The sequence below is a fragment of the Pezoporus occidentalis genome, unplaced genomic scaffold (assembly GCF_034315485.1).
Source record: "Pezoporus occidentalis ecotype Australia unplaced genomic scaffold, CSIRO_AGI_Poc_V1 ctg46, whole genome shotgun sequence".
NCBI classification, from domain to species: domain Eukaryota; kingdom Metazoa; phylum Chordata; class Aves; order Psittaciformes; family Psittacidae; genus Pezoporus; species Pezoporus occidentalis.
In genome coordinates, this window is record NW_026915791.1 from 3,683,265 (window position 1) to 3,710,699 (window position 27,435).

The 27,435-nt window shown below is 42.1% G+C and overlaps 1 protein-coding gene across 1 annotated transcript in view; it reads right to left on the reverse strand.

Moving 5' to 3' along the window:
* Positions 1 to 296: 296 nt before the first annotated feature.
* The window catches only part of MIDEAS (mitotic deacetylase associated SANT domain protein), a 52,365-nt gene continuing 25,226 nt past the window's right edge, over positions 297 to 27,435 (reverse strand). Inside the window, exons 2-13 of the mRNA XM_062635659.1 lie at positions 21,993 to 23,681; positions 16,290 to 16,607; positions 15,217 to 15,562; positions 14,699 to 14,765; positions 10,062 to 10,204; positions 9,066 to 9,169; positions 7,611 to 7,686; positions 6,404 to 6,492; positions 5,113 to 5,262; positions 4,742 to 4,915; positions 4,146 to 4,345; positions 297 to 2,774 (exon numbers count right to left, since the gene is read on the reverse strand). Coding sequence (XP_062491643.1) covers positions 2,549 to 2,774; positions 4,146 to 4,345; positions 4,742 to 4,915; positions 5,113 to 5,262; positions 6,404 to 6,492; positions 7,611 to 7,686; positions 9,066 to 9,169; positions 10,062 to 10,204; positions 14,699 to 14,765; positions 15,217 to 15,562; positions 16,290 to 16,607; positions 21,993 to 23,447 — 3,348 coding nt within the window. The 5' untranslated portion in view covers positions 23,448 to 23,681 and the 3' untranslated portion in view covers positions 297 to 2,548. The remainder of the gene's footprint in view (positions 2,775 to 4,145; positions 4,346 to 4,741; positions 4,916 to 5,112; positions 5,263 to 6,403; positions 6,493 to 7,610; positions 7,687 to 9,065; positions 9,170 to 10,061; positions 10,205 to 14,698; positions 14,766 to 15,216; positions 15,563 to 16,289; positions 16,608 to 21,992; positions 23,682 to 27,435) is intronic.

Below are 27,435 nucleotides of genomic sequence, written 5' to 3' on the forward strand. Positions count from 1 at the left end.
ATCTAAAAGGAATCTTCATTTTCTTGCCATGTTCCTCACTGTGTGCCAGTTCCACCTCCATTTCTTTGTTATGTGTTTAGGCCTTCCCAGTCTCGGTTAAGTAACTGTACACCCCTCTACTTCTGTGACAGTGGCATTCCAGGCAAAGACAACAGTATAACAATATCTACATTATCTTAAATCCTTCTTAGATACCCTCACAAGCCCTGCTTGTTCCTGAACTGTTGCCTTGCAGTTCTCAAGATCGGCAACTTCCCAGAAACATACTTTGGAACTTTGTTTAATTGCATCATTGATTTACTGGAGTTAATCCCAGTACAGCAAGTGGACCACAGGGTCCAGCTGCTTCACCTCCCGTCCATCCTGAAGCAGTGTGCTAAAAACACTGTTCTCTCTAATAATGGTAGACAAGAGTTTTCTCCAATTTACAAAAGGAAAAACAACCAACATTGAAATTCTTAACAGGAAGACTGATTTGTTCAAGCTTCTGTTTAAAAGACCAGTAGCTTTGAGTTTTGTAGCCATTTTTGCATGATCTTAACAGTTCGTGACATGCCATCTGCTTCCACAGCTTAGTTAGTCAACAAGACCCCTGCATGCAGGGACATGGAACAGTTGTCCAAATGCTGAAAGGAAACCCAGTTTTGTTAGGAATAGAAAAACACAACCTTGGCAGAAAATTGAACACTTAAAGACAAATGTGTCAACACTGGAAAAACTGTAGTCCTTAATGGTACTCCTACTTATTTTGTAAGAGTAATAACTGTTTATGTCAGTAAGAAAAAGGATTCTATGCAAAGGCATATATATGTCAAAGCAAGCATACTATACACAGCCTCCCAGACTTAAGAGTGAAGCAACCATAGTTGTATAAAACCTGGGGGCAGGAAAAGATTGGCAGATGGCACCTTCCATAGTTAGTTAACCTGGAATTTATCTAGCAGCTTGAAGGATTATCCAGTCTGGAACACACTGTAGTTCACGTACAGCAACCCCTCTAGGATCCCTGCTTGGGAATGCAGCAGTGACCAGCTCCTTTGGCATTTGACCACTGGAGCAGCACACACACGACCTGACACAGTGCCAGCACCCAGGAGCCAGGGATCAGTGCTGCATCTAAGCACTGGCTGGGGGGAGGGAGCTGAGCAGCCAGGGTAGGAACTAGGACTGACTGTGAAGCACAAGGAAGCTATCTGATCCTTTGCATCTTTATGAAACAATGATAAATGTGGGCTATAAAGATGTACAGAGCAATCCTCTCCAGATCTAACATCAGTGTCATCTGGACCACTTTACTAGTTCTTAACTCTCTTACCAGCAGGCTTTTGGTGGCTAGAATCTGTGGGCTATGAGCATGTGTTAGTTCTAAAGGAAGAGTCAGCCTTTCAGCAAAGAGCAAGGCTGACAGCAGGACAACATAGCAGGCATGGCCCTCCAGCCACCAGTGTGGAAGTGACAAGCTTCTCCTGCGTGCACCTACTGTCTGACACGAGTACTTGGGAAACTAGGGCCCCACCGCACTAGCTCTTAATGATGGCAATTTCAGGGAATACAAGAGGGCTCCTGCAAGAAAGAAAGGGATGTGTTGAGAGGTAAAAGCCATTCACAGAGGGATCACTGCTAAAGATTAGTGTCCATTCCACCCATTTCTCAGGTGCACACAAGAAAGTCTTGGTTCATTTTCACTAAACAAACTTGCTCCCATTTATGCAAAGTCAAGCCCAGCAGTTTACATTTCAAATTGCACTTGTGAAGCCCAGACTACTTTCCATTAAGTTAATCAAAGGCAGACTATTTTGTTTTCCAAGACAAGACAACCCACAAGGCCTGCGGCTATTCTAGTCCCACGTGGTATTTTTACATCCATTGCTGCATTCTTAATGGCATGAACAACGAACCACCTCTGGCTTCCTTTTGAAAAAGAAAACTTGCTCTCTCAACAGGAAGAAGCCCGTCTTGCTCACCCCACTTTTGTGAATCAGAGGCCAGAAGTGCACACCATCTTCCCACAAAACTTATTGGCTGCCTGAATAAATGCTCAGAAAGAAAGGCAGGAAGTAACAGGAAGGAAAACTTGCTGAGAAAGGAAACATCTAGAAATCACCAGTGTCACAGTAACTGGACACACTTGGCTCAGAGCAGAGCAACATTTTCTTGCTCCAGTCTGGAAACCTTTATATCCAAGAGTCCTGTTAGCATGATTCCTGACAAGCACAAAAGAAAGGTCTAACTGACCTGAGAGAACTTCCTTCCGCTGCAGGTGACATTGTTCTATTATGTACCTCAGGTATCATTATAAATAGAATAGAAATCTTATTTGTTTAAAAAAAAAGGAAAAAAAAATTCCAAGTTGAAACAAATCTTTTCATCCACCATTCCGGCTTGGTCAGTACTGGCAAGGTGAAGTGGAACATGTGGCATGAGGAAATGGCAGCACTAAAACTTGAGACCTGATAGTTCAGGGAAGAAAAGTGCAAGCAATAAAAGTAAAGCCACCAAGAGGGAGGTTGGGTCCAGCCTTGCTACTCCCTCCATTTCTGCTCTGCTGCTATATTTCTCCTTCTTCATCCGAGCTCCCACTGCTGCTTCCACTGCTGCTGCTCCCGCTCTCGCTGCTCTCTTCCTGCTGTGACTGGCTGTGGGCTGCTGCTGCTGCCGCCGCTGCCACTGCTGCTGCTGCCTCCTTCTCCTGCTGCTTCAGTGCAGCTGCTTTCTTTTCCTGCTCTGCGTGGCTTTTCATGTGAGCACTGCGGCTCTTCACCTTGTAGAAGACCCTGAGGAAGCACACACATACATTAGCATTGGTCTCTCCTACAGCCTCCTTCATTAATTCTCCAAAAGAGCTTCTGCTGCTCTAGCCCCAAGAGTTTGTGAGCTTCAGCACAGGAACTCAGGTTGGCACTGGCACAGAACATCTACAGCAAACAGCACTTCTGATTCTGTGTGTGCCGGCACTGGGTGGAAGGCCAGCAGGACATCCTGATCACCCTCAAATTGCTCACTTCATTTCTTAATATGTCTATTTCCTCTTACTTTTTCCTTCAACTCTTAAATGTTTAGAGAGGCAGTGCTAATAATAAACATGGAGGTGAACAACAGCCAAATGCCACTCCTGAGCCTTGTCCACGCAGCCAGAAACACTTGAGCTTTTTCCTCCTGACTTCATACTTATGATCTATCTCTCCATCTTTCCTACTAACTATTTGGGTTTTGCACCAAATGCCACAAGAAAAGTTAAGACACCATTAAGAATCCTTGCTTGCTTCTCCTTTATCAGTGGCCAGGACCAAATCCCAGCTGCCTGACTTCTCACAGCACTCCCCTCTCCAACACACACGCTCCTTGAGGGCACAGAGACAGGGCACCTTGTCAGGGCCAGTTAAGTCCCAGCCAGAGCAGGAATCTGTCAACAGCTCTGATGGCATAATTAGACAGAATTTGCATTTTCTTGCCATCCCCTTGCTTGGTGCCTTTTTTAAATACAGGTTTCACCACTGGTATGACAAGACCACTGTTTTAAAAGTAAGCAATTTATGTAGGGAATTCAATTTTCTTGAAGCTTGTGAGTCTGTTGGCAACAAACCTACAAACCCTACTAGCACTGTCGTGTAAGGGAAGACAAATGTATATTTTACGGACACAAAAGATAGGTGCAAGTTTAACCAGATGAACTGTGTGCCCATGGGCCTAATACCTGCTGTCATAACAATGGTAGTGTCTTGCATTTCTATGCCACTGTTCATGAGTAAGTCTATACCATGTTCTTAATAGGTGATTTAGCAAATATATAGAAATTACTTGTTCCAAAAAAAATGGCATTACAGAAGGGCAATACAGGAGCTGTTTGAAATTGCAGCTTAACACCAAATAGTGCACACAGTTGGAATGCAGGTGGTGTCTTATTCCATCTGAGTAAAAAACAGTCAGCAGGGGGTAGTTACCGAAGTAGTGGTATCTAAATATCAATATATGTAAAAAACCCTAATCTGTGAGTATTAGTGGGGTAATGGGTCATAAAAAGTATTGCCAGTGTCTCTGGCCTAAACAGGCAGAAGGAAAGCTCATCTGAGAATAAGCTTCTACAGGAGATGCACCACTGCAGTTCTGTTACTATTGCTGTATTGCTATGATGAAGTTTCTCTTACCTGCCACATTTTTTACATGGAAATGCATTTTCTGTGCTCTGAGTTTTACTGGTAGCATCTGATTTTATCTTCTGTTTCCGCCTCCTCCTCTGCACTGGAGCACCAATAGGCTTTCGAGGCTTCACTGTTGCCTCCCTTGGCTTCCTTCCAACTCTTCCTGTGACAGTGGCCTCTTGACTCCTCAGATTGGCATCATTGGCCTTTGGAGAGAAGGGGACAGTTAACGCAAACTGCAACTTAAACCCACCATCAAAAGGAAAACAATGTCTGAGCTCCTCTGCTGCATTTATTCCAGGGATTTATTTAATGAGAAAGCCTTCAGCATATTTTCTGGACATTTCTCATCATAGTCCTATGTGCACCAACCACAAAGAATTATATTGGTCCCGTTCCCCCCTCCCCATCCCTGTTCTTCCACCACAGCACACAGTCTGGTTTGCTAGGAGTACTCTAAGCTACCTCAGCCCAGTCCCCTGCTCTGGGAGAAGTCAGAGGTGGAAACTTTTTACATGCGGAACTGTTCACCTGCTGTTTTCTAAACCAGTTGCAGAGTGAAGGTGGCATGGAAAGCACAACATGCACAATGCAACACTTACTGTTACACCATCTTGTAGTGTCTGCTCATCTTTGAGAGGAACTGTGTTGCTCCTTCTGTTATCCAACCCTTCCTCTGCCTCCTCTTCCTCCTCCTCTTCTTCCTCCACATGCCCCTGTTCTTCACTATAGATGTCCCTTCTGGGAGGAAGAACACGTGCAAACCTATGGGAACTCTTCACCAGAAGATAAAGGAACTGTTAATTTCAGTGTTTGTAAGTAAACATCGTTACGTGACACAGGACACGGGTTTGAGTCTGGACTCCTCCACACCGGCCAGACTGTTCTAGCTTTTGATTTTACCAACAAGTGAGACAACACAAATTCAGACTTCACACCACCACCCAAACATGAGAAAAATTAAGGAAACTACCTTGATGTCTACTTCAGCTTCATCTTTTATCGATTTCTCGTTAGCAGCATCAATGTCCCCAAAGATTAAGGTCCCATTCCGACCAATTTTCACCTGTTTCTTGTATGTGTAGTAGAATTCCACACACTGGGCCACCGTTTTGGTTTTTATCTGGTGTTTAAAACGCATGAAAGTCCAGTCAATAACATGATTTTAAGAAGGCTCATAAATAATTACTAAAGGTCCAATAAATACACTGTATTTTTCTTTCCTCAGTAGTCTCCATTCCACCACAACAGCCATTCAAGCCTTCTTTTCTGTGTCACATTCATCTGTATGCCCCATCCATCCCACAGCCCGTCCCCCACTGCCACTGTTATTCACTGGCAACTACAGGACCAACTTTCCAAAGAAAAGATGGTCAGTGTAAAGGTGACAGAACCTGGCATTTTGTAAACTTAATGCACCTCTTCACCTCTGAAATGTTCCAATTGAGCTGTCAGGCTTGAGAGCAGCCTTTCAGTTTTACGGGGGAGCTTTATTTCCCAGCAGCGCTTCAGAGAATACCAAACCAAAAATGGCAAGGAAGCTTTGCAGCCCTTTCCCATTTTGGCCACATGCACTTCATACACATGGTGGTAGCCAACGATCAGCACAGACCTGTGATGGTCTGCAAGTCCTCTGTCAGTGATCTTTCTAGAAGTTTTGGCATACATTCTTAGCTTCTGGGCTTTTGCAAGTTGAATGCCTTTTATATACAGCTCCTGCTGTGATTTGCAGTGATTTGCCCCCCACTGAAGTGTCATGCCTCATGAAAGTAGATGGGGGCAATCATTTTTACTATCATTGTCATAGTAAACTAGAAAGAGATCCTAAATGATTCATATATCATTCTTTGGTACCTTTCACCTGTAGCAAAGATGTGCTCCTATTTAGTTTTATAAGCAAGCCATTTAAGCTGAACCAGAACATTACCAGTGCTCTGCTCTGTAAATACACTCTGCAAAAGTGGTATCTGCAGTGTGAACTAATGGAACTAATGCAGGAAGTACAAGGATTAACTAAATAAGAACAGCAAACCAAACATTATTGTTCTAGCTTTCTAGTGAGATTTTGTGCTGTGCTGGATGGTAATATTTCTCTGTAATCTTCAATCCAGAACTTCATGCTTAATACTGAGGTTTCAGGAAAATCAGGAACTCCCTGCATTAAATGCTCAATAAAGATGTAAAAATATATCAGGAATGTATTATTGCTGTCATTAAAAAAAAAAAAAAGAAAAAACAACAAACAGGGCAGGAAAGTAACTTACAAGCTTTTGGACCAGGAAAAAGTCTTTCTTGTAGATTGCAATGCCTTTGTTGAAAAGTTTTTTTTCAGCAACTTTCCACTTGTCTGATCCTGTAGAAAGAAACAGTTGTAATGGAAGTCATTCCAGTTGATTACTCTTATACATGCTTTGCCTTCAAGACCAATACACACATGCAAAGGTGCAGTCTCTCATCACACCTAATCCAGCTTCACTGCAGACTACTGTTAACCGGTCCTCTACTGCTTCAGCCCTCCTCTCATCACTTGCCCTGTGTTAGATCTAGTACTTATCACCACAAAAATGTGTCAAGTAGATGAGCTAAGATAGTTTGCAACAAAAAAAAAGCAGGGTGAATAGACACACTTCGTGGTGACCTGGTCATTAGATTCTATACAAGGGAGATGATGGAACAGGAGACCAGAGGTTCTCTTTCAGCAGCAATCCACTGTACTTGAAGATGCATTGTATCTCAAATATTCCTGCTATCCTAGCACCCTTGCCTCTAATAATAAACACATTCTGGAATTTCCTCCTGCCATACAGGTATTACTCAAGTAAGTTTTCCCAATCATTACAGTAAGGGTGTGTGATAATGAAGAAATGTAACCTCTGTGCTTTGTAGTGTCAACTATTAGACATCTACTAGATGTCACTTTATATCAGGTCTTTCAGGTGGCTGGGGTCACTCTTAGATAACTGAAGTTAGTGTCAAACACCTGACTATTTTCTAACTGGGTGCAGTATTACAAAGGCAGTTCATGGCATTTAAATTCTGCAGAAACACTGACATGCATCAATAGTTGGCTGAGCTTTCTTCAGCAAGCTTGAAAACGCTTCCCATAAAACCCCCTTTGAACTGCACTCTAGAAACTTATGCCAACAAGGCTGTGGTTCTGAGGTTACCACAGCCTTTCTGTACGTACTATCTTTCTCTGTGGCTTAGTGTAAGGGATCACATTCCCTTTTTCCCATGAAGGAAATCAGAACACACACATGCACATATTCTGAGAGATGCAGTGTTTCTTATGTTTTAAGTGTCATAATTTGCACAGGTAAAACTATTAGCGAGCCATCATTTGATTTATCAGAGAGAAGAGTGATCTTTTCATCTTACTGTAACATTCAAGAGTTCCCCAAAAGAGCATAAAAGGATAGAAAAATTGCTTTATGATAGACAGGCAGCACAGAGTTTTTCTGGCTAACAAACCTGTGTAGTGATAATCTGCCAAAGGGTGGGTAGGTGATCGTACTGGCCTCTGCAACAGCAGTTTGGTCAAAGCTCCCTAAGATAAAGACAAACAAAATAATTCACTTAAGGTCTGGAGTATTTAAATCAACGATCAGGCAACTGTTAATCCTCTCCTTTCTGGTAAGCTCACTGAAAGGAACCATAGCACAGTTTAACATTTGGGACAGTTCAACATTTGGGACAACTTTAAAAATCACATTCTTGACTACCAAGACTGAGTTTTGGGTACCACAGGCAAGTGTAAGCTCTCAGCTCCAATTCATATCTCTGTGAACTGATGCTTTCCAATGCAACCACCACGGTACTGGGAGAGAGTTAATTCCATAGACAGAGACCATGCAGCAGTTTCTTCTCATTTACTGAAGGCCTCAGTTACATACCCGCATCCCAGACTGCTGCCCTAAATGATGTCCGTCTGACACATTCAAGTCACTGTGATCTTATCTCACTTAACTAAGCAATACTTCAAAATAAAACACAGCAGTCATGTGACAAAGATTACACACAAAAAAACCCAAACCTCTCATGCTTTTTATTTTGTATTTAAACTAGAAGTGCTTTCAAAGTTAGCAGGAAGGAAGGAGTGGAGTCATGCTTCCATCAGCAGTTTAAACCAGCTAACAGTGAGCTCCTGCTCCTCCCTAATGCCAGCAACAGTATTCACAATGGTAGACTGGTTCTGGGGCCCTAACTAGCACAAACCTAACATGAACACACAGAAATTACTTTTTATTTGTCTTCTTCTCCAACACACACCAATGCAGTCTCACAAGTGTCAGTGCTGGCACACTACAGGGGCAGAAAACAAGCAGCCAGGCAAGAGCATGGGATATTGCTGATGACAGGGCTGATTTATACCAGGTCAAATCAATCATAGAACTATAAAAGGATGACAACCCTGTGCCATATGCTATGCTCTGCTCTTTGATATTACCGCCCAGGGGTGTCAAAAGGCATTATGAAGGTGAATCATGTCTTACAACACCAATATAAAATCAGCAGCACAGCTGTTCCCTACAAGTGCAGGGAAGTTAAATGGACCTGCCAAAAGTAAGGGGAGCAAGACACTGCATTATGGCCTCGGCTTCAGCCCAGCCTCTTATTTTTCCTTCCAACATGGTCATCTTCTAAGAAGACAACATTTAAGATTCATTTAACAGTCTCGGCTCACTCACCCTGTCAGTCTATTTGTTAAAAAGCCAAACATGATGAAGTTGGAAACATGCAAGACAGTAAGTGAACATGGCATGATACATCAGGCGGAACCCACTTTAAGGACATCCAAGGGACACTAAACAGTGAGAATTAGATGCACAGAAAGGAGTTTGCAAGGATTTCCCCTCAGGAATGACAGGTTACCTGGCCTTCATTAACATTTTGACCACATCAGGGTGAAAAGCTGGGAAGACTCACCAGAATGCTTCCCTTTGCTTCATGTAAGAAATGCAACGTCAGCTCCTGGTTGGTTCCAGCCCCAGGAAAAATGCTTGAACAGGCAGCAGCTAGCAGGTTTTCCACTGTTTCCACAGAGGTACCAAACAAATTCAGATAAGAAGATTAAAATGGAGTTTCCTACAGGATTCGCACAGTTAATTAGCTCTTTTGAAGCAAGGCTAGACATAACAGAAAATAAAACTATTGGAGAAGTTGAATGTCCTTGCAAATTTATCTAGGTCAAATCTGGATGCCAGAACCACAAGGTCATGTGGCATTCAGCACTATTTACACATGGAGTTTCTTGCAAATCTCCTCTCTCCTACAATGTCTCCCCATCTCCCTTCACCTCAGAGATTTCCTTATATTTTAACTTCCTTTTCCCCATACCCTTTTTTCTCTCTCATCAGAAAGGTCTCTTCTAAGTCTGCTCACTTCCTCTTCCCTTCAGGATTTATACACACCAAAACCTATGTGCACCAAACAGCAGACAGCTGCCCAAGTCTGGCTACTAGGTTGCCACAACTCCTGCTTCCTCATCCTGACTTCCACCTACAACTTGATTCTTCCAAAATGCTATTATATCTAGAACACCCCTTGAAAATACAGAAGTTGAGAGGATGTGGTTTTCAAATGTTAACAAAGACAACGAAGCTTCACTGAGCAAAAGGCTGCTCTTTGCCTGACTAGTAACAAATGGTTCAGTTTTACCTTAATTAATAAGATAAATCAAATTTATCTTAATTAATGGTCCAATTTTATCTTAATCTTAATTAAAAACCCAACCCTATTAACCTCCCCACCAACACCTGCAACCTGGTAAGTTTTACTCCTAAGACTGTGCTCAAGACTACTCAAACTTGTCTGCGACTGGGAGCTTTAAGAGACTTTTAATTATGCCTGCAGTAGATATGTGGTTACCCCTACAGCTACTGTGACAATTCAGTCCTATTTACCAGCCTTCCACATTCTTACCATTCTCTTGGGTGACTTTGTTGGTTTCCAGGTCACTCCACGGCTGCCACACCAGCTCTGCTTTATGTTCATCAGCTGCTGCCAGAGATCTGTCTTGGAGCAATGGGATTTCTGCTTGAAAGCGAGTTCCTACATTTATTCGCCTGCAGAAGAGGTAAGATGTAACAGTCAGCCCCACTTTACAATATCCAGAAAGTCTCCATCTCTGCTAGAAGCACTAATTATGAAATTGAAACACAGCAGGCTCTTGCATAAAACATGAACAGCTTTCAGGTGCTGCAGGTTACATTAATAAGTATGACTCAAAAGGTGAGAGGTTTTACATCCATTACCAGTTCCCATTGTCTTATCAACAATGGTTGAAATTGTATTTAAATTGGGATCCCCTAATAACTGCTCAAAGAACAGTTACTAGCTTTCAATAATCATCACTTTTTGAGAGGCTGTCACACAGACTTCTTTTATGGCAAGTTTGCTCTTCATGCATAAGAGAAGCCTGTTTTAGTATTAATGTTTTGCCAGCCATAACTACAGAATTATAGCACTATTTATGTTGAAAAGGACTTCTGGAGACTATCTGGTCCAACTTGCCATTCAAAGCAGGATCAATCTCAAACTTTTGTCCTTCAGGATCTTGACACAAGCTAATATCTTCTAGAAACTATTTCTAATAATGGAAACAGAAAATATAAACCAATGAAAGCGGTATTGCTCATTCTGTATCAAAACCAAACCCCATTCTTTTAGCAGCAATCTCATACTTCTAGGGTCTGAATTAGCACACAGATTTTTCACAACATGCAATCCACATGCTTTAAGAGAGCATCCACAGAGATTCTACTCTTTACTAGCAAACATGATTTTGCGCACAGAGATAGGTAAAAACCACCATTAAGACTGCTCTACCAGACTTGGAGGTCTAGAGGTCTATACCAATAGTGCAGCAAGCAGTGAGAGCACGGATATCATTTGTCATTACTCTACATCTCTTACTCTGTGGCAAAATACACTGAGACAGCAGTAGCTACACAAACTCAGAGTGAAGTAAGTCCAACGACAACTTTCTAAGTAATATAGCGTAATATAGCAGTAATATAGCAACTATGCATGCAATTCAGAGGTCCAGAAGCAAGAGTCCAAGCTAAGATAGCAAAAAGACCCTTCAGAAAACAAAAGATGCCAGAAAACCAAGATATTGGAGAACAGCTGCTGCTCAGACCACTCAGAATATAATGAAAATCTCATATTCTGAAATAAGATATCTATGCTTAATGTGCAAAAGCGTTTCTCTTTCAGGACTCAGTCAACTAGCACTATACTGGTAGCACCTGAAACAGTAAAGGACAGATAAATAAGCTCTTTTTTTGAGAGAGTAGTCAGGCAGCGGCCACAAGATGATTAAACCCTGGAGTTGCTTCATTGGAAAGTCTTGGCTTGGTTCTCCCTCAGCATGAGGGAAAACACAATTACCAGAGAAAAAGCATGATCTAGCACAATAAGGAATAGTAACAAAACCAGCTGAGAAATGCCAGCCTCTTCTGATCCTCTGCTGTTCTGAAATACCACTAAAAGACTTCAGTACCAAAAGGAAGGAAGAGGGTATCAATTTCTGTTGTGGAAGGGGAATAAGGAAAAACCTTCATTCTCTTTTTTCTGCTTAACACATCACTTTGGTAATTGCCTGTAAGCATCTGCATCATGAGATCTTGTAAGCAGGAAAAGCCTGCATTCAAAACAAATGGCTGACTTCTAACACACATAAAAAGATATTTTACAAACTATTTCTTTTGCATCTGTAGCAGATCCAGATCTACTCCCTCACACTTGAGGGGAATGGCTTACAATGCATGTGAACATAAATGAAGAGATACATTAGATAACTCCCCTACACACTTGTTCTGACTTCATCCACATGTTCAGCAGCAGCCTGGCATAGACGGGTTGGGATTCCCACTTGCACAAGCAGAATCTGCTGGATGCACAGGCTGATGCTAACTTCCTTCCAGCAGGTGACACACGAGGTTAATGTGGAGTCTTCTGCTTACTGTGATTAGTCTCCCTTATTGTTTTGGCCTGCAGTTTCACAGGGCAGGGAAAAGGTTATGGATTTTGATCCACCTAGAAGGGATGGCTGCTGCAAACTGACACACTGATGTCAGCTGGGAACAGATAAAAAGCCTGTTACTGCATTGGGAAATTTGGGAGATTTTGTGTCCTAAGACACAGGACTCCTCTGGCCTCACCTGAGAGAGGGAGAGAGGCAACTGTTGGAGTGAAAGAAGTGAGCTACATCAAAAGGCTATCAGAAGCTACTTTTAATATTAGAATATGGCATTCCTAAGATAGAAAAGCCCAAGAATTTGCCCCTGTACCTGCAATGCCTAAATAAAACCAGATTCCTACTGAAGAGTTCACCTGAGTAACCTGATCTAATTTGGCCTGCTCCAAGGAGGGGCTTAGACCAGATGACCTCCAGAAGTCCATTCAAGCTACGTTATTCCATGATCCCTTCACTAATGAAGCCTAGATTTCAGTATAGCAAAAGCTCTTGCCTGTAAGCACCAACAGTGCTCCTGGGATGCCCTGGTTTACAGCCGAGTGTGGTAGCATCCAGAATTAAGGCTGTGAATTGGGAAGGCAATTCAGAGCTGAGGCACCACAGCTATACTTAAGGCTGGCTGAGGGGTGACTTCAAGACTTTGAAGCAACTGAACTACAAAATCAGCAGGACACAAGGATCTGCAACATCAGCTGCCTGTTGTACTATTTCACAAAGAGAAAAATTAAGCTTCATTATCCCATTTCCTATTGCAAATCTCTGCAATGCAATGACCTTTCGAAAAGCATTAGCAAAAGGTCTTGCAAAGTATAAGCAATTAACACAATATCAGGTAATCACAAGCTATAGTCAATGGAGTCACCACTACAGATCAAATTAAATGTTTAAAGAAAAGCTTCTGGCCATACTTCCTTTATAGAAGGTACGTCCACATAACTGGCTGCAACAGTGCTGCACAAGCTAGCTTTAGAGCAGCAAACTGATTACTTTGCCAACAAGGAATGACAGCAGTTTGTTAACGTATCTTGGTTAAAAGTTAAGGCTATCTATGTGCATAAGCATCTGCTCAGTAAAACTGGTGACAGCAAGACAACTCTTTGTACATAACACCCTTTTGGCAACAGGAAAACAGTTTGTGTCACTAAATTACTATGGTTTGAAATTTCTGAAATCTGAAAAATGTCACACAAGACTAAAACTGCAGCTAATTTTATGTCATTAACTTCAGCAATTTAAACAAGACACAGCAGGAATGACAACTGCACCAGAGACAGGTCAAACATTAAGATGGGGGTCAGGAGAGGAACGCACCAAAAAAATCTGTTCAAGAGGAGGTTCCCCTGGATTAGTGTGAAATGAACCACCAACAAGAAGATTAATTAAGCCATTTTCAAAACAGATTTAGACAACCCCAAAAGTGCTTGTCTCCATGAATGGGCTCAGTCTGGAAGGGATCTGCATAGGTGACAAGAACAACCTGGGTTCATTCACAGTTATAACATCTGCTCAGGAGAGCCTGTAGCCAAAACTCAGCTTCAAACAGGAAGGCAGAATGCAAGAAGGATGAGGGGAAAAAAAAAGCAGACAGCAAATGCTCCAGTTAAAACATAAGCCATTTTGGAAGTAAAAGCAGCCTGGTATTTATTTGGGGAGACTTTGAGTTAAATATCACAAATGTCACAGGATATGGTGCAGTTAGAGCAGAGATTCCTGACTGCAGAGTCAGCAATGCAGAGCCATGTGGGGGTTTTTATGCTATATGGGTGTTTCCATGCCATGCATCTCCACATTTAGACTTCACAAGAGCTCATTAACCTAAGTGTAATAATGAATCGGAACTACCTTGCTGTAGTTTTGTAGCACTGAACTTCAGCTGGTAATACTTCCAGGTGGTTTGCAAGGGCTATGCTATTCTGCTTTTTTGCTACTCTGCTCAGGTTTAGCCAGACTGGCACCATGTCTAAGCTCGTAACTCCAGCTTCAATATCCTCAAACTGTGTTCCCTATGCTGTTGAGTCCACATATGCCTGAACTTTCCCAGCACACAGCCAGCTAAAAAGACTAATGAGGCTTATTAGCTCAGGCCACAGACACTGTATGCAACTGGCTGTAGTGCTTTCAAGACTGAGCTACCCCTGCATGGAGCAAAGTCATGTTCACAGTTGCACTGCAGCTAATACCCACCACAAGGATAACCTGCAATCTGAACAATCCACGAGAGCTAACTACATTTTTCCATACTAAGTTTTGGCCTCCCTCTAAAGAATCATTATCTCCTCACTCTAAACCTGTTTTAAGCAACAAAACAGGACAGATTAATGTTTAGCTAACCAATAATTTCACCCCAGAGCAGTAACAGAAAGCAGTTAACATCATCAAAATTATGAGGTGAATTTGCCCAAACAAACGTTATTTATCATGTCGAGTAATTTTTAAATAAAGGCAATTTTCAGTCACCAATATGAATAGCTTTAGTGTTTCTAAAACACCCATCAGCTGTACAGGGAGCAGCTTGAAGGTTCAGGAAGAAGAAAGGAAGCGCATTTACTACCAGGCTAAGAATCTACTGGGAACTTACGGTTCAATGCTGACCGGCGTGGCTTCCCCCACTACCGTAAGAACAGGAGGAGTAACTTCTGAACTGTCTGCAAGGAAAAGAAAAACTGCTCAGACAGCTCATCTTCATACCTGAGATGCCCTTTTCACACAGCTTGTAAATCTAATCAGAGCTATCCATCTCTCAAAAAAGGTACCCATATGCTAAAGGGCTTTAAGATGACCAAGAACTTACCTTCCAGTCACCATCTACATCTTAACAGTCCCCTCAGTTCAAGCCACGGAGAATCTTACTACAGAGGAACTGTCTTTTCCATTCCTAAGAACGTCAATAGGGGGTGTTGCAGATCACTTGTGAATGCATTTTAAGGTATGCCCCGATGAAAGCAACACTGCACTTCCTCCACTAGCTCCCCCAACTATCATGAAGAAGACACAGTTCCACATAACCACACTTCTTAAAGTCATGATCTTCCTCCTATTACTCCATAGTTCCTAATCACAAAATAGCCAAGAAAGGAAGGATAAAGTGGAACTTACTTGATCTAAGCAGAGTTCTGTGAGCACTTTTAGGAGTCATCGGAGGTGGAACAGAATGACCACTTGAAGAGAGGATAGCATTAAAATACAGCCCAGATCCTTCTCTGACTGGACTAAGAATTGGTGGGGGAGTGTAAGGAGGTAGCTCAAAGTTCCTATCAGAAGGATGATCTGCCAGACGGACAGGTGACCGTAAGTGGCTCTGATACGGAGTAATGTTAGAATAAACAGGTGGTGCAATGAAGGTGCCAGCTTTTGGTGGAATGAAGAGTGGCTCAGGTCGTGGCCTCTGCTTTGGTTTCCGGGCAAAGCCCTCTGCTTCATCCTTTGGAACAGCATCTTCATGCTATTAGAAAAAAATTACTTTCTTAGTTTCATTTTGAAACCTCAGGTCTTTTGCAAAACTGCAGTGAGATGACAACTTTCTTTCATGGCAACTCAAAGTCTGGCTAGGCCAGTTGGAGGGTGTCTCAACAGTTAGCACAAAAGGAAAGAGGGAGGAAGATGATGGGGAATGGAATGGACACAGGAGTATTAGGTAGCAATACTAGCTCTGAGTGCTTATAAAGTTGTATTTTACAAAAACTACATACATATCTTGTCCAACCTAGTGACCTCATGGTAGCTTTAAAAGAGGACACAAAAGTATAGTAGATCCCCAGTACAGACACAGGCTAACACAAAATGGTGATAAGAAATCTTCATTTTGGATTTTATTCAGATACAGAGATAAGTGCACTACTCACAGCTTATTATCATCTCTGTATGTAAGGAGAAAGCAGTCTTTATTCAGCCAATTTATTCTAGTGTTATTGACCATCTGGCTTTATCACTGTTTAATAGTGGTGCATGGCTAGGCTGTACTAGCATTAGCTGTAGGTAGGCCATGAAAAGCTGGTGATGTCCAAATATATGGCAATATTACAATGGCAAAAATCCACAGTCCCCAGACTATATCCATTCCAAGTTCAAGCCTTGAGATCAAACAACTTTAATAGAAAAGCTTAGGGATAAAAACTACATCGTTAAATCTACAGATCTGGGTCATCCTTGGTTTCTTAGTCTATCCATACCTGATTTGAGGTTTCCATGTTAGTATTACGATTAGATCGCCTCCGAGTGACTATCACAGAAGGCTTGCGTTCACAAGGAGCTCGATCATTTGTTTGGCCTCTCTGAAGCTTTCCATCCTCAGACTTCTCTTTTCCAAGGTTCTGCAAGTCAATTTTTCTGACTGGCACAGACACAGGAATGATAAGAGGCACGAGGCTGTTATCCTCTCGGGCTCTTTTGGGAGCTGGTGAAGAACTGGCAAATTCCACCACACTTTTTGCAGCTGTAGGTCCTGGAGCTGCTATCAGCACACTCTTTTCTTCTGAAGTATCTGCTTCCTGAGAAGAAAAACAGATTCCTTAAAAGTTCTGCAGTACCTACATAATAGATCAGAGAGTATCTCACTTTCAGTGTAAATCAAGTTTCTCAATGCAACCTGCAAGCTGAAATGATTTAGAAAAGAATTATTCGAGGAAAAAGAATACTTGAGGATTGCTTGAAGTCTCACCTGCTAGAATACTTGTATACATCACCCTTCAGTCTCACTTCACTACCTGTGGTTTGACATTTTATTTTCCAGATGAACTTGTGCCCTGCCAAATAACTTCCAGCAAAGTTTCTTCAGTTTTAGTAATGATCAAAAGCTGCAGGTTATTAATTTCAAATATTGGACCTCTGTTCCAGGAAAGACTGAACCATGATAATCTTAATTAAATCTCTCATACAAAAAATGGAGCTAAGTTTTTGCTGCATTTTTTTTCTCATTTACATCACAGAAGCAACTTTCATTATTAAAACTGAAGCCTTTGAGGTTTGTTTGTGTGAGCCTGAAGGACTTTTTCTCAGCAGAATCAACAAGGCATACCTGCAAGCCAGCACTTTATGCACTAGTATTACAGCTTCCATGCTTCTGCTTTCTTTTACACTCATGGAAACCTCAGAAAACTGAGCTCCAAGGAGACGAGAATGAACTGAATAAACACACAGTTACTGTAACACCAAATGGCTTCATGCACTGTTAGATCACTGATTTCTAGTCCTTCAAATGACTATCTACATGTTCATGCCATTCTTCATTCAAAAGCAGTTGCCAGCTCACTTAAAAGCTACATGTTAAAGTACAACTTTCCAAACGACCTGTCTTCAGCCTTCTTAACCTCTGCAGAAGTGCAATCTACAAGCCATAGAAGATGCTCCTTTCGATGTTTCAGAGCTTCTCTCCAACTTAGAGCTCTGTCTGGAAAGCCTTTGGATAGAATTAGTTATGCAAACTTACCAAAGCCACCATCTACTAAGGCATCTCTCTCTACCTGAACAGCTAAGTTTCATAGGTGGAAACCAAGGCACATTCTCTCTCAGGTATGACAAAGAGGTCTCTTACCTGAACTTACAAAGTTTTGCAATGATTTACTGAAGATCTCAAAAAAGAATCTATTGTGTGCCACTAAGAACATTAATCTTGATTTAAAAGCTAGCATAAGGAGGTTCTGTCAAGTATTCAGACAGCACCACCCCCCATCATTTCATTGTGGTCACAGATCATGAAAGCTGACTTCACTGATGAGAGAACATGCTCCAACTGGCCCAGGAAGAGTCAACCCATAATAGCTAGGACAGTAGACTAAAGTCTGACTTTGATAGTATATTTATATTGAGGGAAGCACAACTGTGTTGTCACAAGATGTGTCAGTCAGAGCCTGGAGTTAGTGCTCTGGCTGCTCTCCAAGTAAGAGTCCTGGTATTTTTTGTTGCTTTTAAGATCAAAGAGTCCACTCTGGAGCACTAAGCCTTCAAAAAAACTAGGTGCCAAGCTTGAGCAAACAAAATCAATCATATCAAGAAGATTTAAGACTGCCTCCTTCCATAAAGTAAGACTAAGAGTACACAGAAAGGCTTATCCCATAAGTGACACTGCGGTTTATAAGTCTGACTGCTTCTTCACAAAGATTGGAGATATCTGCCCCACGCCACACAATGAAACATGCAACTGAAAAGTCACAACTGGCATCATCTACCCCAGACTGCATTGCAGAAGGAATTAATGAGCCCTGAGAACCTCCCTTCACTCCAGGCTGCTGATACACACCTGTACGTTCCCATGAGACTACCGATTCTGAATTTGGAAGGCATTCATCATGCTGACGGGTATGTTACTAGGGACACCGCTACTCTAGACAGTAAGGGGCTCTTGTAAATTGTTGGAGCCTCCCTCCACCACTCTTGGAAAGAGAGACTATGGATGCCTTTTTAAACATACAAACAGGCTGGAATCAGATACATACTTCCACAAGTCCTGCCCATATGTGAAGAAGCAGCTCACATACAGCTTCATGCTGCTGTATGTAGGCCTCCATTTATCAGGGAAATTTATGCTGAGGTCTGAGGTCTCCTAGCAGTGAGTTCCACAGTGTTTTGCACCACTGGTTAGACCAGTGCATTCATAGCACATTCTTTAGACCATTGCCTAGTGTAGCTGTTTCTAGTGCAAGCATTCCAACATACTTTCTGGGTGTCTGAGAGAATAACAGCAATCAAACAAATAATGGCAATATGAATGTGTGAACAAGCACCAAGTCTGACTGATCTGCAAACTTCAGATACTTCCTGTGTGCAGGTCAAGAGACATGAACTAATTTCCTGACTACAAGCGGGAAATTCTGGCAGCTAGTCACACAAAAGATTTCTCTGGCTCTATGATCAGTTAATCATGCTCCTTTCAATTTCCAAGACTGGGAGGCAACCAGCAAAGGACTCTCTTCCTTAACGATGGGAAAGATGATCCCCTCAAGAGAAGAAGGAGGTGAGCTAAACAGTAGCAGAGATAAGAAAGAGAGAAGGCACCACTGGGAACTTAATCTAAATAGTTGAGACATCCGTAAAGATGCTGTGGTCCACGCTAGAGCTTTTTTTGTTCATGAAAGATGGCACATACCTAATTTTACTAAGAGGGGACATGACCGATATTGGAATTAAACTATTTGTTTCAGATCCCTAAATAGTTTCTCAACTGTTTGATTACACTCAGAGGTAAGCAGAAAGAAGTCACCAAACAAAGGATAGGACAATCCCTTGTAGAACTGCCGGGGATTTTCAGCTAGCTCAGCATCTCTCTTGCAGAAACCAAGGCAACTTGTTGCACTTCTATTTAGACTCTTGCACAAGGGATGAACTAGTGATCTGGAGTCCTCCAAGACATCCACAGAAACCCATCAGTCATTCTGGCATGGATCCTGTTTATCCCTCAAGTGGTTTCTAAACAAATTTAGAATTCACAGACAAAACCCAAATGGGACAGCTAGAAGTGCTCCAAGGCCACTGCTGTGATCGGACAAGAAACCACACCAGCCTTTTCAAAACACTTGCCCACACAGCACCTTCTGACAGCATTCTGCATCACCTTGCTAACAGTAAAAGCAGCTTCTCTCTGCGGTCAAACAGAAGGGTGCCCATGAATGAAGGTGAGTCCAGAACTGGATATTCCTCCTCCTCCCCCACTCTACCCCTCCCTTTATGTGTGTGGCAGCTGATGCCCTGCCCTGTGCCAGGGGAAAGAGGCCAAAAAACCCTCTTTCTCCCTTCCATAAAGTATTTAAATCCAGACACCCTTTGAACACCATTTTAGATCTGAGAAGAGTTTTCTGCATTATCAGAGAAAAACTACACCATGTTTATACATATAACATTTTGTGTGAAATGAAGCCATAAAACCAAGAGCTGGAAATCTGCTGCAGAGACATAAGCAGCAGTAAGTTTGCACCACCTGAAAAAGGCAGGCACAGTACAATGGGCAGCTCAGGTGCAAAGCATCAGTTGTGACACTACATGTAGACATATAGTGCTGTCCAAAAGACTGTTTTTGCATAAAGTACACACACCGACACTGGAACATTCAAACAACTGGTTCAAATTATGAATGCATTGTCTGTCATTAATAATTTAACCCTATGGCTGCCTTACATGTTCTTCACAAAACCTATGCTAGAGGCGGCTTCTAGGTTGTTTGTAACAGAAAGACACTGATAAAGAGAAGCAGACCACTCTCCTCCAGTAAACGTTTTCTTTTTCTCCCTTACATGTCAGCCACCCCTCAAGCATGTAAAATCCATCAGACCTCAGGTAAGAATTTTATCATCTCTCAAAACATCTTCCTGAAAGCCTGAAGAGACTGAAACATAAAAGAGTTCTTCTGCTAGTGCCATCATGGAAGCAAACAAGTTGCTTGCGTAACTGCAAAGAACAAAAGAGCATCTGTCAAAACACTTTTCTGTTTGGTCTTTACATTACGAATCAAGCTGCAAGCAGACATGCCTTCCAAAGGCCAATTTCTTGCTTCACCTCTCAGGGCCTTTTCCTAGATGCTCTATTTAGTTTCTTGCCATTCTGTGGGCAATCAGACAGCAATGTGAATTACAGGCCTTCCTGGAGTGCCCAGGAGAGTATGAGTAAATTGCTCATGCTGCTAACTACTACTAGTTTTCTATCAAATCTGCTTGTTCAACGGGAGTTAGAGAAAAAAGGACTGAAGACAGCATCAACAGTCACTTGTGCAAGAGATGGACTAGGCTATGGATATTTGCCTCATTGTTTCGTAGGTCAGTTTTTTCACTCAAAAATCACATCCCTCTAAAGAAGGGACTGGAAAAAATGGCCACAAATGGACTAGGAAAAAAATGATGACAAGAACAAGAGAGGGAATAAAATTCCCTTCCCTTTGTTGACTGACTGGGCAGCAACTCAAGTGAAAAAACTATAGGTAAAAAGCATGCTCATGGTCTAACACCCATACTTCATCAGCCTCTGGCAACAATGCTCCCAAAGAAAAGTGTACCTTTCTCCTCCTAGGAGACACTCAATAAAAGATAAAAGAAAAACCACAACATAAAAAGAAAACATCAAAACCCCTCCACCCAAGTCAAAAAATCCACCACTTCTCTCCTCCTAATTATCAGTCTAATTAATTTTGAACTTTGTCATTTGCCACATGGAATATATACTGTACAGTTCAGACTGATGGGACACCAAAAGGATAAGAGTAGTGAATTAACTTATCAGCCAGCCCTAAGCTTCTTCCCCACCTAGCCCTACAGAAGGTCTACAGGCAGTCTTTGTCCCCAGGTTACCAATCTATATTATTCACTGCAGGTCATTCTCAAATAAGATACCATAGACAGACCTTTATCACTCCTGGTACAACTTCTTCATCCAAGTGTGGCTTCTTCAGGCTTTTAGTATTTGCAAAATACTGAACACAAATTGCATTATGTAATTTTTAAACAGCACAGTTTAGAACCACTTCAACTGCTAAAACTGTAAAACTGGCAGGTAAACAGCAGGCTTTTAACATAAAAGGAAGAGAATGTTAATTGGTAAAAAGACACCAAGTGAACTGCACATACTCCAAAAACTTTTACTCTCAAATCCTGATCAGCTTGAGGCCTAAGCTGAAAACATTCATTTCTGAAGCTCTGGGCTAGAATCACATTCAGTATTGGTGAAATAAAACTGCCCTTAGGTGGTTTCACTGCACTAGATCTCTGTTGTCCCGCATCTACGAATTACAGTAGTTGACCTTACATACCAGCACTCCAGAGCTGCCCTTGCTGCACCACAACACTTCCTGCATCAAGATACTACCCTATCCTGCCTACACACCTAAATTGCTTTTATTTCATCTCTATTTTGTACTCTAAACCATACTATATTAGTAAGAACGCACACCTTACCTTTACATTCTGAAGAGAAGCCAGCTCAACAGCTTTTTGAGCCAAAGTTAGCAAATTGGCTTCTTGAGAAACACGCCGTCGCCGTCGCGTACTCTGGATGACACCACCTCTGACACCCTGAAAATCATTAGTTCTCTGAGTATTTTCTTCAGCTGCTGCTGCCTGTTTCTCTCCATCTCTACCATTCTGGGCTGTGGTTTGCCTGTCTGTTTCCATCTGGCACAGCTCACTATTGACCAGGACATCCTTCTGCCCCAGATCCAGTCTCTTGGGGTGCAAATAGTTGCTTTTGTTGTGGGCCAGTGATTCAGGTGGCTGCTGTAATGGGACCTCTTGCTGATGTGTTTGCCAGTGATGCAGAAATAAATTGCTAGGTTGTTCTTCTGACTGCTTGGAAGCCAACACTTCTCCTGCAGAGGTCAGCAGGACACCTTCTTTGGAGAGTCGCCGTGACCTTCTTGGAAAGGGAATCTGGGTCTGAGGTAGCACAGTCTGTTGGTTCTGCTCTGTTAGAGCCTTGAATAGCTCCTGGTTCCTCTCTGTTTGCTGAAACTGGTGTGCCATCATGTGATGCTGAGGTGCTGCAGCTGCCACATGAGGCTGTGCTATGGAAGTAGTCTGCTGCAGGCTGAAGGCTTGTGCGGCAGCCTGTTGCTGCTGCTGTTGAGGATAAAAATTTTCAAACAGTTGTAGTTGGGGAAGAGCTTGCTGTTTTTGCTGAGCAGTAAATGCTGGACTGGAAGAAGCTGGGGCTTCTTGAAAGACGTGTAACAATTCAGGAAGACCTTGCTTTTGGCCTTGGTGACCAAACGCAAGTTGGAAAGGCTGTAACGGCAGACTCTGATTCTGCTGCTGCTGTTTCTGCATCTGATGAAAAGAATTCATTTGAGCTTGCTGCCTAACTAGGGCTTGCTGTTCCAGCTGAGCCTTCTGGGACATCATCTGCTGGACGGCATCTCCATACAAGTCTAGCTGTGACACAAACACACCTTTCTCTTGATTTCTTTTAAGGGCTTCTGCATGGCCATAGAAGCCTGGGGCACCAGCATTGGAGTGGGGTCCTTTTGGGTTGCCTCCAAAAACCATACCATGGTTCCACATCGAAGGAGGAGATTGCCAGTGGCTGTCACCCCTCTCCGGCAACCGATTTCCCATTAGGGAATTCTGCCATTTAACAGCTGTTACTGCCTGGGGCATCATCATTGATTCTCCCCTATCTTGATTGTAAACGGAGTTCATCAAAGCAACATTGTTGGGGGCACTTGTTAATCCTCCTGCATGAGAAATCTCCATAGTTTGAGAGACTGGTATATTCCCTCCATGGCCATAGTACTGACCTTCCTTCAGAGGCTGCTGAGGTTCTTTTGATGACACAGCTATTTCCTGCTCATTAAAATAGGCAATTCGTTTCCCAGTCCTTTTGCTTGAAGACTTTTGCTGAGCCTGAAGATTCATGGTTCAGTCTATTCTCCCAGCTGCACACACTGTATTTACAATCCACCCATCCCTGAGGTGGGGGGAGGAAAGGCACAGAAGTCTCTCTTTTCCATTCAGTTTTAGTAATAAAGGGCAGGAAAGCAGTCCAGAGGAAAGTGCCTCACTTCCTTTTTCTTCACGTGTTTCTCTCACTTCTTTTCACTCTTATGCTTTGTGGTTCAGAGGCCAATAGGGTTCACTTAGTTACAGGTCCTGAAACAGAGAAGCAATTGCAATGAATCATCAAGACATAACCAGCATATAAACATGATAAGCTACAATGTGTCTGTCCCATTTCCCACGACAATGAAGATCAGGATGATATGTGTAAGAAATAACAGATCTGACCTACTAAATATTAAAACAAAACAACTTAGTTTTACCAAACAGATATCACACTGTATTTGTATGATGCAACTCCTAACTGCACACAGACTTCTGACTCATCACTCAAGCTCATCCTGAAGGTTTTTCTCTCCCCCCCCCCCCCCCCTTATTTGGCCGATTACTTCTGTGTCATTCTGTAGCCAGAATAATCTGGTTTTAATCTGAACTCAAAAACACAAACCAAAAGAACCCTCATGACCGGCCAAAAGAAAAATAACACGTCAGGCCACATTTCCCAAAGACATTTAAAATGCACACATGCACATGAATGAAGCCAAACATGCAACAAGATGCTGGATTTGGTGTTTTGAAGGAAAGGATCAGGTGGCAGACCATCATTCACCCCCCACCCCCAATCATAACAGTTGCTCTGCAATTAAGAGCTGCCTACCAAGCACCCGAGCACTGAAGATGAGGTCTGGCTCAAGCTGTTGCCCTCTCAGATGCTTCCTTCAACAGCTGAAAGCAACTGCTCCTGCTCAGGTCACACTCATGGGAAAAGTAGCTCAGGCAGATTGTTACAGCTGCTCCCAGACACCAGCAAGTATCTGCTAGTGCACAGCTACAAACGTAAGAGGAGAAAGCCTTTCTGGAACATGCAGTCTAGGACAATGCTACCCTCTCCTCTTCCACTGAGAACAGCTATCCACAAACTCAGGCTTTAAAAGCCTAGTTTGCAGGATTAAGGTCTAATGTATTAAAACATACACTGGTATTCTATAAGGACACATAAAACCTTTTAAGAATCTTAGTTTTAAATTAAATTCTTAAACTACTAACACTCAAGTTAAAGCATCTCTATTGCTATCTCTTTTCAATACTCACCCTGTTCCACTTCAAATCACAATGCTAATGTATTTCAGAAAGGTTTTAATAAATTGTTAAAAACCTATTCTTGCCTCCCTTCTGCTATAAAATCAAGTTTCTCTTGAGTGAAGCACGTAATACTAACACCCATATCTCCTCCAATAAAACCTGCGATCCATTTATCTCTCTCTATAAAATGAAAAATAATAAACCAAAAGCATACAGCACATTGCAGTCCTATAACTGAAGCTTCCTCTAAACGGATATGGCTACAGTGCAGACTTTAATACCGAGGTGGGGTTGGGAGCATGAGGAGGAGGAAAAGACAAAGCGTTTAAATGAATTTACGCAACTTCCACCTCAGAGGCCAAGCTTGGCTTCAGCGCTACTGGAACCATGGGCCTGTGTTTCAGAGCGTGACTCACTTCCTCAGGCAGTTACATAGCTGTTCCCCCTGCACTGCCTCCTCCTTTGCCCTGGCTACAAACCATGGATCTCTGCCACCCTGTATCACGGAGCCAGGGCGTTCCTACCTCCTCTAAGCACAACGTCTCAGCTCATTTTCCAATCCTCTCTGAACAGAGCAAAAATAACTGTAGGAGAAATTATGGACACATGAGATGGAAAATTCTCTCTAAACTGCAACTAGTACACAAATGAGGATTTCATAAAGTTAAGTTTTTCCTATTATCAAAACTTCGCTAGAAGAGGCAAAAACATCCTACAGTAGGAAACTAGATCCCTGGTAGCAAAAATGTAGAGGTGGAAAGGTTGCAATGTGCCTCTCAGGAGCATTAATGTTACACTCCCTCCCTGCTTTTTGCAGCACTGCCATAAATATAAACCACAATACCTGAGGTAATACGACTTAAAAGTGGTGTCTGACAGCATCTTCCTTTTTCTGAAATCATCACAAGCTATTTTTCTCTCCAAACCAGACAACCTTGTAACATCTTCCTTCCACTGATGCTTCTGCATGCCTTTTTTATTGATCAGCCACATGATTCTGATAAAAAGAATGTAGTTTTTCTGTATATCAGAAGATACTGCTGCTAGATCAAATTTAAACTTAAACTGCCCAAAAGCTGACATCCCACTTCAAGAGCCCTTGGGTTTAACCCTTCTAAAAAAACCAAGAACAGCTGATGCTGTTCTTAATAGTGGTGACTGAGATTTGCAACTACCACACACAAGTATCCACACATACAAGAATATACAGCACAGCTCTCCAAACCTCCACTTGTGTGGACTGTGGCTCTCTTTCTTCTATTACTAGATAAGAAGCCACCAGCATTGCAAAACCTAGTTCAGACCAGTTTAGAACTGCATCTACTTAGGAAAGAGACATAACAAAAGTATTAAGATGCAAAGCTTACAAAAACCCCAGTAAATTCAGAGATGACCTAAAGGAGGGAAAAACAGTATGTACTTGTGTGTTCCATAAAGAAAGTCCTAAAAAATATTACATGCATCTTAGGAAAGTTATTTTGTCACTTGAGAAGACTGTAGGGATTGAAGAACAACTGAAGTTGCAGCAGCACAAAAACCAAGATAGCGAAAATGAGTGAGGAAGAAAGAGATTTAAGCTACCTTGAACAAAGGACACTTACTGAACATCCCAATTCTCCCAATTGCATGCAAAAAAATAAAACTAGATCATCAAGAAAAAAAAAGATAATTTGGTGCATCCAGTACTAGATAGTAAAACAAAACATCACAACAACAGCTTTTTAGAATTTCTATCCATACAGAAAAACTGCAGGAAAGTATCTTCTAGCTCATCCTAATAACAGGAGTCCATAGTTTAAACTGAAGCAATGGATACTCAAGCTGAAGCATGACTATGCTCCAGGAAACCTCACACTTGGCAGCTTCACTGGCTGAGCATTGCCAGCTCTGTGACTAAGCAGGCTAACCTCCCTGAGGTTGAGGGATGAGTTCACGTTATCATCATCCTTGCCACTTACCAGCTTTGGGTTTTTTTGTTTTACTTTAAGTTCAGCACAAGAGTCAGCCTGCAGTAGCACAGTAAAACGGCAACACACTTTGTAGCAGTATGCCCTGACCACTTCTTACCTTTGAATAAGTACAGAGCCAGTTGTGATATAATTCCCAGAAGATACTGTGTCTTGCCTCCAGATATACTGAAATGTTATGATACCTTGCATTTTACACTGCACAGAGAAAAAGCAGAACCTAGCATCAGTATATTTTGGTTTAATAACTCTAAGATTTGGCATGCAATATCATTGGTTATTTTCACTTCCAGGAACTTCTGGCATGCCAGAACTTCTCTCAAACTTTCTTCAGATGAACAGGAATTGTATGTCACTTGCTTTAATACTGTACATATAGTCAGATTTATGAAGAATGTTTCATGTTGCAAGGCTTTCTCTCCTATACCTAAAAAGAATGTCAAATTAGATTACATATACCCAACAGGCACTTACACAGTATTTTCTGGAATGAAAAAATATATAAAGCAAAGTAACCTACAGAACCTTACTCAGAAGCTGGGGTTAGCAAAGACTTCTCCAGCATATCTGCACGAGAGCATCAAAGAAAATCATAAATACACATAGGATAGATTTAGGCAAAACTTCCCAAAGGACTTACTTATGTATACAACAGGACTAAGGAGAAATCTCTGCCTGCATCCAGGACGCTGTGACCAAATTAAAGTCCTTTCAAAGCAGAGGTACCTGAGGAGTGCAGGGCACAGGTACTCAGAGTCACTCGCTGGGCTGATACCAGCTCAGGACACCCATTAGCA